Source organism: Salvelinus alpinus, chromosome 18 (genome assembly GCF_045679555.1).
Source record: "Salvelinus alpinus chromosome 18, SLU_Salpinus.1, whole genome shotgun sequence".
In the NCBI taxonomy this organism is placed as follows: domain Eukaryota; kingdom Metazoa; phylum Chordata; class Actinopteri; order Salmoniformes; family Salmonidae; genus Salvelinus; species Salvelinus alpinus.
This window is the reverse complement of record NC_092103.1, coordinates 528,066-545,459: the sequence shown is the minus strand read 5'-3', so window position 1 is coordinate 545,459 and position 17,394 is coordinate 528,066. Positions and strand designations below refer to the sequence as shown.

The 17,394-nt window shown below is 43.7% G+C and overlaps 1 protein-coding gene across 1 annotated transcript in view; it reads left to right on the top strand.

The window, feature by feature from the left end:
- Positions 1-7,428, top strand: part of LOC139543482 (neurogenic locus notch homolog protein 1-like) — a 56,012-nt gene extending 48,584 nt beyond the window's left edge. Inside the window, exons 28-34 of the mRNA XM_071349586.1 lie at positions 802-1,015; positions 1,100-1,190; positions 1,353-1,515; positions 3,122-3,420; positions 3,709-3,856; positions 4,680-4,777; positions 5,054-7,428. Of these exons, the coding sequence (XP_071205687.1) occupies positions 802-1,015; positions 1,100-1,190; positions 1,353-1,515; positions 3,122-3,420; positions 3,709-3,856; positions 4,680-4,777; positions 5,054-6,331 (2,291 nt within the window). The 3' untranslated portion in view covers positions 6,332-7,428. The remainder of the gene's footprint in view (positions 1-801; positions 1,016-1,099; positions 1,191-1,352; positions 1,516-3,121; positions 3,421-3,708; positions 3,857-4,679; positions 4,778-5,053) is intronic.
- Positions 7,429-17,394: the final 9,966 nt, after the last annotated feature.

The window sequence follows — 17,394 nt, the reverse complement described above, 5'->3', positions numbered from 1 at the left end:
GTCTGGCTTTGGTTTTGGAGCAGTGGCTTCTTACTTGCTGAGCGGCCTTTCAGGTTATGTCAATACTTTTGTACCTGTTTCCTCCAGCATCTTCACAAGGTCCTTTGCTGTTGTTCTGGGATTGATTTGCACTTTTCGCACCAAAGTATGTTCATCTCTAGGAGACAGAACGCGTCTCCTTCCTGAGCGGTATGACGGCTTCGTGGTCCCGTGGTGTTTATACTTGCATACTACTGTTTGTACAGATGAACATGGTACCTTCAGGCGTTTGGAAATTGCTCCCAAGGCTGAACCAAAGGTTCAACAATTTTTTTTCTGAGGACTTGGCTATTTTTCTTTGGTTTTCCCATGATGTCAAGCAAAGTGGCCCTGAGTTTGAAGGTGGGCGTTGAAATACATCCACAGGTACACCTCCAATTCACTCAAATTATGTCAATTAGCCTATCAGACGCTTCTAAAGCCATGACATCATTTACTGGAATTTTTCAAGCTATTTAAAGGCATAGTCAACTTAGTGTATGTAAACTTCTGACCCACTGGAATTGTGATACAGTGAAATAATCTGTCTAAACAATTGTTGGAAAAATTACTTGTGTCATGCACAAAGTAGATGTCCTAACCGACTTGCCAAAACTATAGTTTGTTAACAAGAAATTTGTGGAGTGGTTGGAAAAACGAGTTTTAATGACTCCAGCCGAAGTGTATGTAAACTTCCGACTTCAACTGTAAGAATTACATACATAGTACAACAGTTGTGTCCTCATTCTGACATGCTGTACTCTCCCTGCCCCTCTCTCCCAGGTGTGCAGCCCACCCCTGCATCCTCTGAGCTATACCCCATGTACGTGGTGTTCCTGGGGCTGGCTGTACTGGGCTTCATCTGCCTGGGGGTGCTGGTGTCACGTAAACGCCGACGGGAGCACGGACAGCTCTGGTTCCCTGAGGGCTTCAAAGTTTCTGAGCCCAGCAAGAAGAAACGCAGAGAGCCCGTAGGAGAGGACTCTGTGGGACTCAAGTAAGTGCGTGCGTGCGTGCGTGTTTGTGTGTGTGTGTCTTTTCATGTGTGGCTTATCTAACTGGTCTTTCCTATGTCCATCAGGCCACTGAAGAACATTTTGGACATTTCTCTGATGGACGACAGCCAGAATGGATTGTGGGGAGAGGAGGAGCCAGACTCGAGACGCTTTAGGGTAAGAGAGCATCTGAAACCTACACAGACCATGTACAACCACTAAATGTATAAAATAGTGTACACATAATGTGTATTGTGTGGTCACAGAGATTGTGTTGCCCTGTATTCGTTTATTGGATCTTTTGTACGATAGTTGATGGACCATGTTTGTCTGTGTTAGTTTGAGGAGCAGGCAATGTTGGACCTAGATGACCGCACTGACCACAGACAGTGGACCCAGCAACACCTGGACGCGGCTGATCTGCGGATCCCTTCCATCGCCCCCACGCCTCCCCAGGGAGAGATCGAGAATGACTGCATGGACGTCAATGTCCGAGGCCCAGGTGTGTGAGGATCTCCCTCTGCTCTTTTTTTTCTCTCTATATACAGTACCAGTCAAAAGTTTGGACACACCTACTCATTCCAGGGTTTTTCTTTATTTTCACTATATAATAATAGTGAAAACATCAAAACTATGAAATAACACATATGGAATCATGTAGTAACCAAGAAAGTGTTAAACAAATCAAAATATATTTGAGATTCTTCAAAGTAGCCACCCTTTGCCTTGATGACAGCTTTGCACACTCTTGGCATTCTCTCAACCAGTTTTATGGGGTAGTCACCTAGAATGCATTTCAATTAACAGGTGTGCCTTGTTAAAAGTTAATTTGTGGAAATTCTTTCCTTAATGTGTTTGAGCCAATCAGTTGTGTTGTGACAAGGTAGGAGTGGAATACAGAAGATAGCCCTATTTTGTAAAATACCAAGTGCATATTATGGCAAGAATAGCTCAAATAAGCAAAGAGAAATGACAGTCCGTCATTACTTTAAGACATGAAGGTCAGTAAATGCAGAAAATGTCAAGAACTTTGAAAGTTTCTTCAAGTACAGTTGCAAAAACCATCAAGCGCTATGATGAAACTGGCTCTCATGAGGACCGCCGCAGGAAAAGAAGACCCAGAGTTACCTCTGCTGCAGAGGATAAGTTCACTAGAGTGACCAATCTCAGAAATTGCAGCCCAAATAAATGCTTCACAGAGTTCAAGTAACGGACACATCTCAACATCAACTGTTTAGAGGGGACTACGTCAATCAGGCCTTCATGGTCGAATTGCTGCAAAGAAACCACTACTAAAGGACAACAATAAGAAGAAGAGACTTGCTTGGGCCAAGAAAACGATCAATGGACATTAGACTGGTGGAAATCTGTCCTTTGGTCTGGAGTCCAAATTTCATATTTTTGGTTCCAACCGCTGTGTCTTTGTGAGGCACAGAGTAGGTGAATGGATGATCTCTCTGCATGTGATGTTCCCACCGTGAAGCATGGAGGAGGTGTGATGGTGTGGGGGTGCTATGCTGGTGACAGTGATTTATTTAGAATTCAAGGCACACTTAACCAGCATGGCTACCACAGCATTCTGCAGCGATATGCCATCCCATCTGGTTTGCGCTTAGTGGGACTATCATTTGTTTTTCAACAGGACAATGACCCAACACACCTCCAGCCTGTGTAAGGGTTATTTGACCAAGGAGAGTGATGGAATGCTTCATCAGATGACCTGGCCTCCACAATCACAAATTGTTGATCTCCCCCTCTTGGATGGAGTAGCTGGATGACGTCTGATATGGAGGGCCTATATGGTGTCTGTGTCATACCCCCCTGTCACATGACTTGTTTAGAAGTAACATTAAAGACGTCCTCCAGTGATAAATTTTTTTTTGAATTTGTGATGATATTGGCCTCCCCCCTTGCTTGAGGGACGATAGAGGAGCAATAACTAAAACAAAAGAGCAAAGGCCAACACCCCCATGCCAACCTATTGTTAAGTAAACCAGGTGTTAAATGAGAAGAAAAGGAGACTGGAGTGCCACTCAGTTTAAATCAAGTATTTGCCCTTTGTCCTAATGTGTGTTTTTTTTTCTCTCTATCCACCTCCCATCTCTCAGACGGTTTCACTCCTCTAATGATCGCATCGTGCAGCGGGGGAGGCTTGGAGATGGGGAACAGTGAGGAGGAGGAGGACCCTTCGGCTGAGATAATCTCTGACTTCATCTACCAGGGCGCCAACCTGCACAACCAGACGGACCGCACAGGCGAGACCGCTCTTCACCTTGCCGCCCGCTACGCCCGTTCCGACGCCGCCAAGCGACTGCTGGAGTCCACCGCCGACGCCAACGTCCAGGACAACATGGGGCGCACTCCACTGCACGCCGCTGTGGCTGCAGACGCACAGGGAGTCTTCCAGGTACCAGAGTTCACTAAACTACTACAGTACTCTAGTAGTGCTACATACTTAGCATAGTGCTACTCTGAATTAATAAATACATTCATTTTATATGCCACTTTTCATTTGTGGACTATCAAAATGCTTTTCTAAAGCATGTGCAAAAAGGTGAATTTACGTGAATTGAAAATGCTATTATATACAATGCCATATGTAGCATTCCTTATTACCAGTTAAGTATTTGGACTTTGACCTCAGATTTAGCCTGTACTGTACATGTTCACTAAAGGTGTCTGTCTTTTCGTTCAGATTCTGATCCGGAACCGGGCAACTGATCTTGACGCCCGCATGCATGATGGAACGACTCCTCTGATCCTGGCTGCCCGATTGGCTGTGGAAGGAATGGTGGATGAGCTTATCAACTGCCATGCTGATGCCAACGCCATCGATGACTTTGGTAGGTTACAGGCTGACTACACCACTCGCGTCGCGTGCGTGAGCGTTGCAAAATAAATTTAGAAATCTATATTATTCAATTATTGCACCCACACTGCTCACGCGCGCCAACGAGCGAGGGCTAAAATAGAAGTCAGTTCTATTTGTGATGCAGATCGCGCTGCAAGTCCTGCCTCTCCCACGTGGGTGACTGAAGACAAACGAGGTCAGTGGCGGTAATGCACCTAATTTATGAAAGTTGCCAATCGCAATATAAAGTCAAGAGAAGAAAAGGCCTGGAAGGATGAGAGATGACTAGAAACGATTCGGTTGACCGTTTTATGTGTGGATTAATTGGTGGAGTAGAGGACCTTGTGCATTTCAGGTAAAATAACAACTCAATGTTTATATCCCAGGACAAATTAGCTATCAACAGCAAGCTAGCTAAATAGGACAAATTAGCTAGCAAGTGCAAGCTAGCTAGCTAAATTGCCATAAATGTTTCATGTTTTTCGACCTGTCCCCAAATTAATATAATTGGTTCAGAGTTTGTTTTGATATTTTAACGTGTCGTGTTTGGTGTGGTGGGGACAAAATAAATGTATGCACGATGGCGCATGCCCGCAGCCGGTTTGGGTTCCGTGTTACACTGAATTTACTTTGGTTCTATTCACATTCACATATCTCCCACACAGTGTACTAAGGGAATGGGTGTAATTTGAGATTTTCCCTTAACCGGCTGACCCATCTTCATGGACTATGGCCCTCATGGTCTAGGAATGTGCAGGTTATTTGCTTTTGTATTAAATCATCCATCCTTTTATTTATTTTAATTTTTTCTCCAGGTAAATCTGCCCTTCATTGGGCTTCAGCTGTCAACAACGTGGATGCTGCCATGGTGTTGTTGAAGAATGGCGCCAACAAAGACATGCAGAACAACAAGGTGAAAAACATGGGTCACACAAACATGGCTCTTACATATCACACTAGTTGACACACTAGTGAAACTACTATTTGCCAACTTGTGTAGTTATGTGTGTAATTGTTACATGCGCAATGGTGTATTTAGAAATGTTGAGAAAAAATACTAAACGCTGATTGTGCAATGCCATTCCAGTAAATGCCACCATTGTTCAAGGGATCAAAGAATAATCACAATCGAATGTAAAATTAAGTATTGTATAAACATTTTCTCACGCACTGTTTTCTGTCTCTCTAGGAGGAAACTCCTCTCTTTCTGGCAGCCAGAGAGGGCAGTTATGAGACGGCCAAGGTACTGCTGGAGCACTTTGCCAACCGTGAGATCACCGACCACCTGGACCAGCTGCCCCGGGACATCGCCCAGGAGCGAATGCACCATGACATCATCCGTCTGCTCGATGAATACAACCTGGTGAGGAGCCCAGGGCTCCATAATGGGACCCTGAGCGCCACCAGCCTGTCCCCTCCTCTGTGCTCCCCCAACGGATACCTGGGCAGCCTCAAGCCCACCGCCCCAGGCAAGAAGGTCCGCAAGCCAGGCTCTGGAGGGAAGGATGGTGGCAAAGATATGAGGATACGGAAGAAGAAGTCCCTGGACGGGAAGGGCAGTCTGCTGGACAGCTCAGCCGTTCTCTCGCCCGTCGACTCCCTGGAGTCGCCCCACGGGTACCTGTCCGACGTGGCGTCGCCGCCAATGACATCGCCATTCCAGCAGTCTCCGCCCATGTCGTTCAACCACCTGCAAGGCAGTGGAGACAGCCACCTGGGTCAGATGGGCATGGGCAAGGGGCAGGACATGGGGCGTATGCCCTTTGACCCGAACCCTCCCCGCCTGTCCCACCTGCCTGTTTCTAGCCCCAGCAGCCAGGGAACCATCACTATGGCCATGGGCGGAGCTGGGGGAAGAGGACAGTGTGATTGGCACTCCAGGATGCACCCGGGTCTCGGGCAGCAGGGTGGCTTCAACCAAGGCCTTCCCATGTCCCACGGTATGATGGCTCCCCTCCGCGGGGTCCCCACTGCCACCCTGTCCCGGATCATGGGCTACCAGGGCCTGCAGACCAGCCATCTGGGCACGCCGCCCCACCTCATGCAGCAGATGCACTCCCGGCAGAACCCGCAGCTCCAGCACCAGAACTCCAACTCCACCACGGCCGGCCAGGTCCTGAGCCAGAGTTTCCTGAGCAGCGAGCTGAGCGGCTCGGACCTGCAGCAGGGCAACGGGGCGGGTCGCTCGGTCCCCATCCACACCATCCTCCCCCAGGAGACCCAGATTCTCGGCACACAGTTCCTCACCCCACCCTCCCAGCACAGCTATTCCAGCCCAATAGACAACACACCCAATCACCAGCTTCAGGTGCCTGACCACCCCTTTCTAACTCCCTCCCCCGGATCCCCTGACCAATGGTCCAGCTCCTCTCCACATTCCAATATGTCTGATTGGTCAGAGGGTATCTCCAGTCCTCCAATGAGTTTGCATTCTCAGATGGGCCTTATCCCTAACCAGTTTAAGTAGAGTGGACAGAAGAACTCATCAATCGGAAAACTAAATCAAAAATACTTTTAAATGGACAATGGACAAGAACATCTGACCTGACTGAAGATTCTCCTTTTTTATTACCAATTTTTATACTAACGACAAGAACTGTTTTTTTTTATTTTTTATTTATGTACTTTTTTGACATGATATAAAGAAGATGCTTTTATATTTCTGCTTTTTTTTTTTATTGGAAGGGAACCTGGGCTGTGTGTGCAGGGAGATTGGGGACAGGGCGTCAGGAAAGGAGTATGTCTATCTACCGTGACGCAGAGGCTACTGACTGTGCGAACACTGGCTATTTATTGGTGTCTTATGTTGCTCTCATCACTGGATCGTGCACCAATTTTCACTGTTTTATTTTGGGAGTGCATTGTCATTATGATGTTTTGTATAATATATTTTTCAGGGGAATGTTTGTTGTAAAAGTTCCAGTATTAATTGATTAGATGTATAACCTCATCTTTTTTAACTGAAGCAAGTTTGTTACTGAACGACAATTCATTAAGTCTTAACACTGAGTATGCGCTAGAGGATGGATGATCGAACCTGTGTCTTAAAGTGTGTCCAAAATGCCACCCCTGTCAGTTTAACTGTTGATGTCTGTGGTAAAATGAGTTTGGGGGATTAGAATGGGACCAGATGAGTCCCGCTGGGAAACTGTGTTGACTGAAAGTGCAACGGTAAGTTCATCCAGGACATGAGATAAAACTTAAAGACAAATTACATCTTACACATGCCTTATTCTACAATGGTGTGTCACTGTTATTTTGCTCCTTTGAAGGCAAAAATGTCATCTTTGGTGAGATTCCCAGTGAGTGTCCTCTAAATCGAGGATGCTTTTTGTGTGTGTATGAGAGAAAGAAGGAAGTTCTTCTTGTGTGTTTGATGACATCACCTGCGCTTTGTGGGGAGCATGGCATAGGTGTCTGTTATGTCACATTTATAAACTAGATCAGAGATAAGTGTTTTAAGAAATGTCATTCAAAGGTGTATGTACATGCAATGTTTGCAAACAAAAAGTATTTCCTGTCAAATATCTTCTTGATTCAATAAAGGGCACTGTTAAGCTTGCAGTTATGGATTACATGTTTTATGATTTATTAATGGTTACATTCACACTATAATGTGATTGACTAACCACAATAGATGAATATTACAGTTTGATTCGAACGTTTCCATGCTTTGCAACGGAATGATTTCCCTATTAATCCTGTTTACATGGACACATCTGAGATCAGGCTACCTGATGGGACTTTGATAAATGCAGAAAATCTCATTGTAGCCTATAGATATGAAATCAATTTATGGATTTTTTTTTTTACCTTTACATTTTAGTCATTTAGCAGACACTCTTATACAGAGTCACTTACAATTAGTGCATTCATCTTAAGATAGCTAGGTGGGACAACCACATATCACAGTCATAGTAAGTACACCCATCTAGTACCTGGGTCGGACCCACCTTTGCCTCCATAAACAGCCTGAATTCTTCGGAGCATTCTACAAGATGTCGGAAACGTTCAACAGGGATGTTGGTCCATGATGGCATCACGCAGTTGCTGCAGATTGGATGGCGGTACAATCATGATGTGAACAGCCCGTTCCATCTCATCCCGAAGATGCTCTTTTGGGTTGAGGTCTGGGAACTGCACACGGCACTCAAGTAAACTGAACTCGCTGTCATGTTCCAGCCTAGAACGGTGCGTGGGTAAAATCATTAGGTAAACCAATCCCAGTAAAAAAAGCAATATTACAGCCTATGTTTTGATATAAACCGTTGTTGGCTCTATAACCCAATCGTTCATACGCCATCGTGATATACAATAAGGCCATGACAAAAAAAGACACATGTACAAGACAAAGTACACATGTTTGTTTCCTCACAAAACCGTAGAGCAACATCTGTCCAGTGAAGTCCACGAAGCAAATATTGCATGTAAAAAAAAAAACTGTTATATGACCTGCAGCATGGTCAAGTTAACGATTTTGACAGTTTACTCAACAAAAATCTACTGATTTAGAACCACAACAGGAGCACTGCCTCTGCTATTTCAGCACCATTTCAATTTAAACATAATCAAATCGACTATATACACTGCTCAAAAAAATAAAGGGAACACTAAAATTACACATCCTAGATCTGAATGAAGGAAATATTCTTATGAAATACTTTTTTCTTTACATAGTTGAATGTGCTGACAACAAAATCACACAAATATTATCAATGGAAATCAAATTTATCAACCCATGGAGGTCTGGATTTGGAGTCACACTCAAAATTAAGAGTGGAAAACCACACTACAGGCTGATCCAACTTTGATGTAATGTCCTTAAAACAAGTCAAAATGAGGCTCAGTAGTGTGTGTGGCCTCCACGTGCCTGTATGACCTCCCTACAACGCCTGGGCATGCTCCTGATGAGGTGGCGGATGGTCTCCTGAGGGATCTCCCAGACCTGGACTAAAGCATCCGCCAACTCCTGGACAGTCTGTGGTGCAACGTGGCGTTGGTGGATGTAGCGAGACATGATGTCCCAGATGTGCTCAATTGGATTCAGGTCTGGGGAACGGGTGGGCCAGTCCATAGCATCAATGCCTTCCTCTTGCAGGAACTGCTGACACACTCCAGCCACATGAGGTCTAGCATTGTCTTGCGTTAGGAGGAACCCAGGGCCAACCGCACCAGCATATGGTCTCACAAGGGGTCTGAGGATCTCATCTCGGTACCTAATGGCAGTCAGGCTACCTCTGGCGAGCACATGGAGGGCTGTGCGGCCCCCCAAAGAAATGCCACCCCACACCATGACTGACCCACCGCCAAACCGGTCATACTGGAGGATGTTGCAGGCAGCAGAACGTTCTCCACGGCGTCTCCAGACTCTGTCACGTCTGTCACATGTGCTCAGTGTGAAGCTGCTTTCATCTGTGAAGAGCACAGGGCGCCAGTGGCGAATTTGCCAATCTTGGTGTTCTCTGGCAAATGCCAAACGTCCTGCACGGTGTTGGGCTGTAAGCACAACCCCCACCTGTGGACGTCGGGCCCTCATACCACCCTCATGGAGTCTGTTTCTGACCGTTTGAGCAGACACATGCACATTTGTGGCCTGCTCCTCCTCGCACAAAGGCAGAGGTAGCGGTCCTGCTGCTGGGTTGTTGCCCTCCTACGGCATCCTCCACGTCTCCTGATGTACTGGCCTGTCTCCTGGTAGCGCCTCCATGCTCTGGACACTACGCTGACAGACACAGCAAACCTTCTTGCCACAGCTCGCATTGATGTGCCATCCTGGATGAACTGCACTACCTGAGCCACTTGTGTGGGTTGTAGACTCCGTCTCATGCTACCACTAGAGTGAAAGCACCGCCAGCATTCAAAAGTGACCAAAACATCAGCCAGGAAGCATAGGAACTGAGAAGTGGTCTGTGGTCACCACCTGCAGAACCACTCCTTTATTGGGGGTGTCTTGCTAATTGCCTATAATTTCCACCTGTTGTCTATTCCATTTGCACAACAGCATGTGAAATTTATTGTCAATCAGTGTTGCTTCCTAAGTGGACAGTTTGATTTCACAGAAGTGTGATTGACTTGGAGTTACATTGTGTTGTTTAAGTGTTCCCTTTATATTTTTGAGCAGTGTACTTAGTTTAATACACTGCAGAAAAACTTCAATATACCAAAAACAATTTAGCCCAATCGGTGTTGCTAAATATCATGTGGCTGTCCATGATACTGATTTCTGTCTATCTGTGTGTGTGTGCGTGAAAACCATTTTTGGGGGACTCACCCTACTTGTAGACTAGTTGAACGACAAAGCCGTCCTCCTCTCTCATGTTGGCAAAACGGTCTGTACCCTTTTACTTTTCGTTTTCATAGGCTACCTAGCTAAAATGCTTACTAGCCTAACTTCTTCGAATGAACCAGCTAAGTTCGCTAGCTAGTTAACGTGAGCCTACTAGGCTACATATTGAACTTCAATCGTCTCAGGCCAGTTGCGCAACATATTCATTTATGGTTAGGTCAGAATCGCCGTCGTAATCATTGGCCTGTACAGATAATTAAGACACGTTTTTTTGACAATGATGACCTTTTGCTCACCAATTTGATTGGTGTGTGGGGGGGCGTTTGGTGTGCGTTTTGCTGTGCCAGGACAACCCACAGTTGAGCTTAGCTCAACGCTGATTGGCTAATTATTTTTTTATTGTTTTTATCAAGGGAAGCCAAATGCTTGCTGGCATATGTCATACTATTTTGTCCCACACAGCATCAGATACATGGGCTACACATACTGAGACAGAGAGGCGCTGTTTCCCTCGCTCAGATGATTTCTCTGGTGAGATTCAGTCACTTGCGAATTGACAGAAAATTATGAAAACAGAGAGACGAAAGATACATTTTTTATTTGTATTTATTTTTTATATTTGGGGAAGCCTGGCTTCCCTTTGTATACATGAATACAAGCCACTGGTTCCAGGCAATGTTTTTCTACTCCTCAATTGTCCAGTGTTGGTGATTGCGGGCGGGGCCACTGGAGCTGCTTCTTGTTTATAGCTGATAGGAGAGAAACTCGGTATGGTTGTGTGCTGCAATATCCATTCGTGACAAAGATCGAAGAGTTGTGCTTTCTGAAATGTCATTCTGCACACCACTGTTGTACTGTGCCGTTATTTGTCTGTTTGTGGCCAGCCTGTTAGCTTACACACGATTCTTGCCATTCTCCTTCGACTTCTCCCATCAACAAACTGTTTTCGCCCACAGGGCTACCGCTTACTGGATGTTTTTTGTTTGTCGCACCATTCTCTGTAAATCCTAGACATTGTCGTACGTGAAAAGCCCAGGAGGGCGACCGTTTCTCAGATACTGGATCCGGGCACGCCTGGCACTGACGATCATACCATGCTCAAAGTCGCTTAGGTCACTTGTTTTTCCCATTCTAACGTTCAATTGAACAGTAACTGAATGCCTCAATGCCTGTCTGCCTGCTTTTTTATAGCAAGCCACGGGACTCACTGTCTGTAGGAACCAGGGGAAATTTTAGCATGTAAATCTTGGTGGGGCAACAAACAAACAAAAAAAGTGGGATGCATGCCAGCAAAGCCACTACATAACACTAAACAATACATTAATTGCGCTAATACGGTGACAAACAGTGCCCACAAACTGTTAGGGCCTACATAAAGCTGTCCCAACAGCAGAGTCCCAACAGCAGTCCCAACATCTTACCACTGCTACACCTGGCTATCAGTGGAGCCTTGTCTGGCAGTTTAACAGTTCATTCAGCCTAATTTACTGCCTTTAAAAAAAACATAGCTGATATGGCTGACATGCTTAAACAAGATAATAGGCAATCCGTCATTTTGATTGAGACATTAATGAGCGAGCTAGGATGGACATAGTCAATATAATGATATATTTAGCACTTTTGAAATCTACAGCAACAGAATTCAGAACATGGGCTGTTTTTACAGTGTTTTCCCTGTACACCAAGTCAGAACTGTAGGATAAATAAAGGGGGCATATAAGCAGACAATGAAAGCTCATACAATATTCGATGATTACATTTCTTTAAAACAGGCTATAGGCTACATGTACACCACCAAGTCAAAACAGCAGGTGAAATTAAGAGGGGTAAATAGACCAAATGATTAGGGTGAGGGATATGGGCTACACATCTTACTACACAACATACACTTAGTATTACTTTCTTATCTACAGTATGCATATCTCCCTGGCATATTATATCATTTATGCAGCAGCATACAATACATTTTTTGACTCACTTTGTTGTGCTGTGCTCACTTGAACAGGAAGGTGGCGCGGTGGTCCTTCGTGGGCAAATTTTGTCATCAAAGTCTGGCATTCTCTGGATTTATGGTGCTTTCAAAACAACTGGGAACTCGTCGAATCATGATGACGACATTGATCTTCAGGTCATAGCTCTAGAAAGGGGCCGGATTTACAATTCTGAGTTGAATGACCATTCAAAACATATTTTCCCAGTCAGAGCTCGTTTATTCCCAGTTGTCTTCCAGTTGTCTTGAACTCACTGAAGTCAAGTTTACGCTGTTCCAAGTTAAGTTGTTTTTCTGCGCGGCACAAATCATTATTCATTGACAGCATGGCCAATGTTGAATGTTTATCATTTTAAAATTGGGGGAAAAAATGTATCCCAGATTTGGGACCACACAGCCACTGTAACTGATTCCTTCTAAACTACTCATTGTTGAATTTGCGATTTCCAACTTGCTGTGTAATGTTTATGTCCAATGGCCGATGAGCACCGATACGTTTTATCTATAATTTCTCTTCGTTATTTCTCTTCATATGACAAGGATTAAAAAGGATTTGCCAGTAGATTGTTGACTTGATACGTGATGATGACTGTTAGCTAAGATTTTTTAAGTATGTGGTTGACATTGTCAGTCCAATCAAAGCTACTGTACATATAACGTTCTTATAGCTAGGCTGAAACACCTGCATTTTGGAGATGCTTTACTCAAGAAAACAAAAAAGAGACCGTGTTTGTATGCAGCTTTATTAACTCAATGATATATATTTTTTCACATATCAGTTTGCAAACTGATATGTGACACATATTAATGCCAAAATAACATACAAAACAGGCAAGCCCCCCCCAAAAAAGGTAGGAATTATCAATTTTCATGAACGGGATGTTCTCACTACCGGTCAAAAGTTTTAGAACACCTACTCACCTACTCACTACATTGTAGAATAATAGTGAAGACATCAAAACTATGAAATAACACATGTGGAATCATGTAGTAACCAAAAAAGTGTTATACGAACCAAAATATATTTTACACTTGAGATTCAGAGGGTAGGGTAGCGGGTAGCCACCCTTTGCCTTGATGGCAGCTTTGCACACTCTTGGCATTTTCTCAACCAGCTTCACCTGGAATGCTTTTCCAACAGTGTTGAAGGATTTCTCACATATGCTGTGCACTTGTTGGCTGCTTTTCCTTTACTCTGTGGTCCAACTCATCCCAAATCATCTCAATTGATGGTAAGTCCTTGCATCCATAGCATTGTCTATACATTTGAGAGTGCTTACATTTCTCCAGCCCCATCCCTCAGCTTTTTATCAAAACAGAGGTGGGGTGACTCTTTGTAGTTGTTTGAACAGCTATGCAATATTGGCAATTTTTCTGTGTTGTCCTTTGAGAGATAAGTTGGGAGTTTGGCAGACAGACAATACAATTAAGCAGTGTGGACCATTGTGGAGAAAACATGATTGCATAAGCCTTAAGAAAATGTGAATCTGTTTACAAATGTATGGCTTATATACATTTATCCAGCTGCTACAAACAATGTAGTAATTATAACAATCAATTAGGATCTTGAACGAAAACATGTGCTTATCATCCTTTGTGTCTGTGTGTGTCAGAAAAAAAAGCATTGATTTGTGGTAAACACGTGCCACCTAGTGGGGGGAGATGGAAATTAGTCTTATGATTCTGACCAATGCCAATACAATACATTAGAGAGAAAAATTAAACCCAGCTTGCCTGTTCTGGCTCAGGCTGTGCCCCAACCCTGACAAGATCATTCTTATCACAAGAGCCCTTCTATATTGACAATCCACATTCTACAGTTGTGGCCAAAAGTTTTGAGAATTACACAAATATTAATTTTCACAAAGTTTGCTGCCTCAGTGTCTTCAGATATTTTTGTCAGATGTTACTATGGAATACTGAAGTATAATTACAAGCATTTCATACGTGTCAAAGGCTTTTATTGACAATTACATAAAGTTGATGCAAAGAGTCAATATTTGCAGTGTTGACCCTTCTTTTTCAAGACCTCTGCAATTCGCCCTGGGATGCTGTCAATTAACTTCTGGGACACATCCTGACTGATGGCAGCCCATTCTTGCATAATCAATGCTTGGAGTTTGTCCAAATTTGTGGCTTTTTGTTTGTCCACCCGCCTCTTGAGGATTGACCACAAGTTCTCAATAGAATTAAGGTCTGGGGAGTTTCCTGGCCATGGACCCAAAATATCAATGTTTTGTTCCCCGAGCCACTTACTCACTTAGTCACTTTTGCCTTATGGCCAGGTGCTCCATCATGCTGGAAAAGGCAATGTTCATCACCAAACTGTTACTGGATGGTTGGGAGAAGTTGCTATCGGAGGATGTGTTGGTACCATTCTTTATTCATGGCTGTGTTCTTAGGCAAAATTGTGAGTGAGCCCACTCCCTTGGCTGAGAAGCAACCCCACACATGAATGGTCTCAGGATGCTTTACTGTTGGCATGACACAGGACTGATGGTAGCGCTCACCTTGTCTTCTCCGGACAAGCTTTTTTCCGGATGCCCCAAACAATCGGAAAGGGGATTCATCAGTGAAAATGACCTTAACCCAGTCCTCAGCAGTCCAATCCCTGTACCTTTTGCTGAATATCAGTCTGTCCCTGATGTTTTTCCTGGAGAGAAGTGGCTTCTTTGCTGCCCTTCTTGACACCAGGCCATCCTCCAAAAGTCTTTGCCTCACTGTGCGTGCAAATGCACTCACACCTGCCTGCTGCCATTCCTGAGCAAGCTCTGTACTGGTGGTGCCCCGATCCCGCAGCTGAATCAACTTTAGGAGATGGTCCGATTTTCAACACTCACACCTGTGTTAACGAGAGAATCACTGACATGATGTCAGCTGGTCCTTTTGTGGCAGGCTGAAATGCAGTGGACATGTTTTTGGGGGATTCAGTTCATTTGCATGGCAAAGAGGGACATTGGAATTAATTGCAATTCATCTGATCACTCTTCATAACATTCTGGATTATATGCAAATTGCCATCATACAAACTGAGGCAGCAGACTTTGTGAAAATTAATATTTGTGTCATTCTCAAAACTTTTCGCCTACATGTACGTGAGGATAATGCTTTGAGTAAGGTCCAAATGGGGAAGTGAACTCGACTTTGAAAGCAAACACTGTTATTGCCACACTTTCACTACACTTACTAGTGATGCACAGGTCAGCTATAAAACCCACCCCAAACCGCCAGACTGTATGTGATATCTGAGACCTGCACCTGACCCTAACCCGCAAATAGGGCTATAGAAAATGCTGTACATGCCAGAAAGATTTCTTGACAGGAGGTGCGGGATAAAAAAATTTGATAGGCCAATGTTTCTGCTTATAATTTACAACATTTCTTAGTCAACTTGTCTATAATTACTGTAGATACATGCAGCTTCTCTTCTGTTATTAGGCTACTTGTTGCCTTAGAAGAATGCTTGGTAAAGTTCATTGGTAAAGTTCTCCTGCAGCAAAGACGTTTAAGGACCGGGAAGAAAATGCAATAACTTAAACATTTTCCGTGCACAATTTCCAAATGAGTTTGACCGATTTTTAAGGGAACTAAAAGCTGTGAAAATGACCAAACATGTTTCTTATATAATTTCAGTTTGGCTTGGATGCATATTTTATCAGCTTTTATGATACCGATAAAGATAGCACCTTTACAGATGGTCCCTAACCACGCATTCATTCTCTCAAGATGCTGAAGTAAATTAATCAATTATGTTCCCTAGTAAAAATTTACATTTGGTGTAGGCCTATAATTTTACTGCAAGAAGTGCTTAATTCTACAAGAGTTAATATTATATTAGGCTATGTAAGAGATTATAGAACCACAGTCAGTGTCCAGATTTCAGTTAGGCTTCTATTCCATTTAACTTATCTGAACAGTAGCCTACAGTTCCCTTGATGCAACATATTTGAAGTCCCTGTCTTGTGACTGTCTAATTTGTGTAGCACTACACAATCATCACACAACATATTTCCCAAACATTAGGCTACTGTTCTGGCCCTTCCTTCTCTTAATTTTCAACTCTCCTGTCACGTCCTTTCCTGCTCTTCCCCTCCGCCGTACAACGTCGCTGGAGTACTAACCACCGATCCTGGGATTCATCATTACGCACACCTGGCACTCATCATTACGCGCACCTGTGAATCATTATGATACACATCTGGACTCCAATATCCTCCCCTTTATATGTCACTCTCCCAGGTTCATTCACCAGGTGGTATTGTTCTTGTGTATCGGCATTCTGCCTTATGTTAGTGTCGTGTTCTTGGTTTTGTTTTATTAAAATGTTTCACCTGCACCTGCTTCCGACACTTGCCCCATCATTAAATCTCCATTTAGCAGTTTTTCTCTTATTGAATTGATCTCTGACTTTGTCCTTTTTGCCTCAGTGGATGACGTTAACTCTTTCTGCCCAAGATTCCAAAAGCTTTTCATAATTGGCTTGTATTTGGCGCTCGTACAGCTAGGCCCTAAAGCTTAAACGTGAATTGATTCTCAATTGCAATACGGTTCTAGAAACATAAAGCACTTTTCACAAATGCAAAATACACACTTACTGTATACCAGTGGCGGTCAGTGCCGTTTAAGATGAGGGAGGATCATTTTTGTTTTTATGAGCATGGCCTTATTTCTTTTTTTTTTTTTATCTTTTTTTTTTGCATTTTCCAATTAACAACATTCAAGACAAACGTGAAAAGATATTAGACAACATGGCCTTATTTCTATTACAGCATATTTTGATGAGTCATTCATATTCCATTCACTCAGCTCAATGTAACATCGATAGGTTAAGGCTACTACATGATACTAAAATGTTCCCTCTACCCATCATGTGGTTGCTACAACCTAAACTATGAAAAGTTTACAACAGAATTTTGAGTACTCAAGGTGACAGTGACACATTCAATACCGTCTTTCCTGCATCTAGCTGATCTAGGGAGTAATTTATTCAAAAATGTTCTTTCTGAGTCAACTACTTACCACATTTTATGCACTGCAGTGCTAGCTAGCTGTAGCTTATGCTTTCAGTACTAGATTAATTCTCTGAGATTCTGATTGGGTGGACAACATGTCAGTTCATGCTGCAAAAGCTCTGATAGGCTGGAGGACGTCCTCGGGAAGTCATTACTGTGTAAGTCTATGGAAGGGGGTGAGAACCATAAGCCTCCTAGATTTTGTTTTGAAGTCAATGTACGCAGAGGAGGACTGAAGCTAG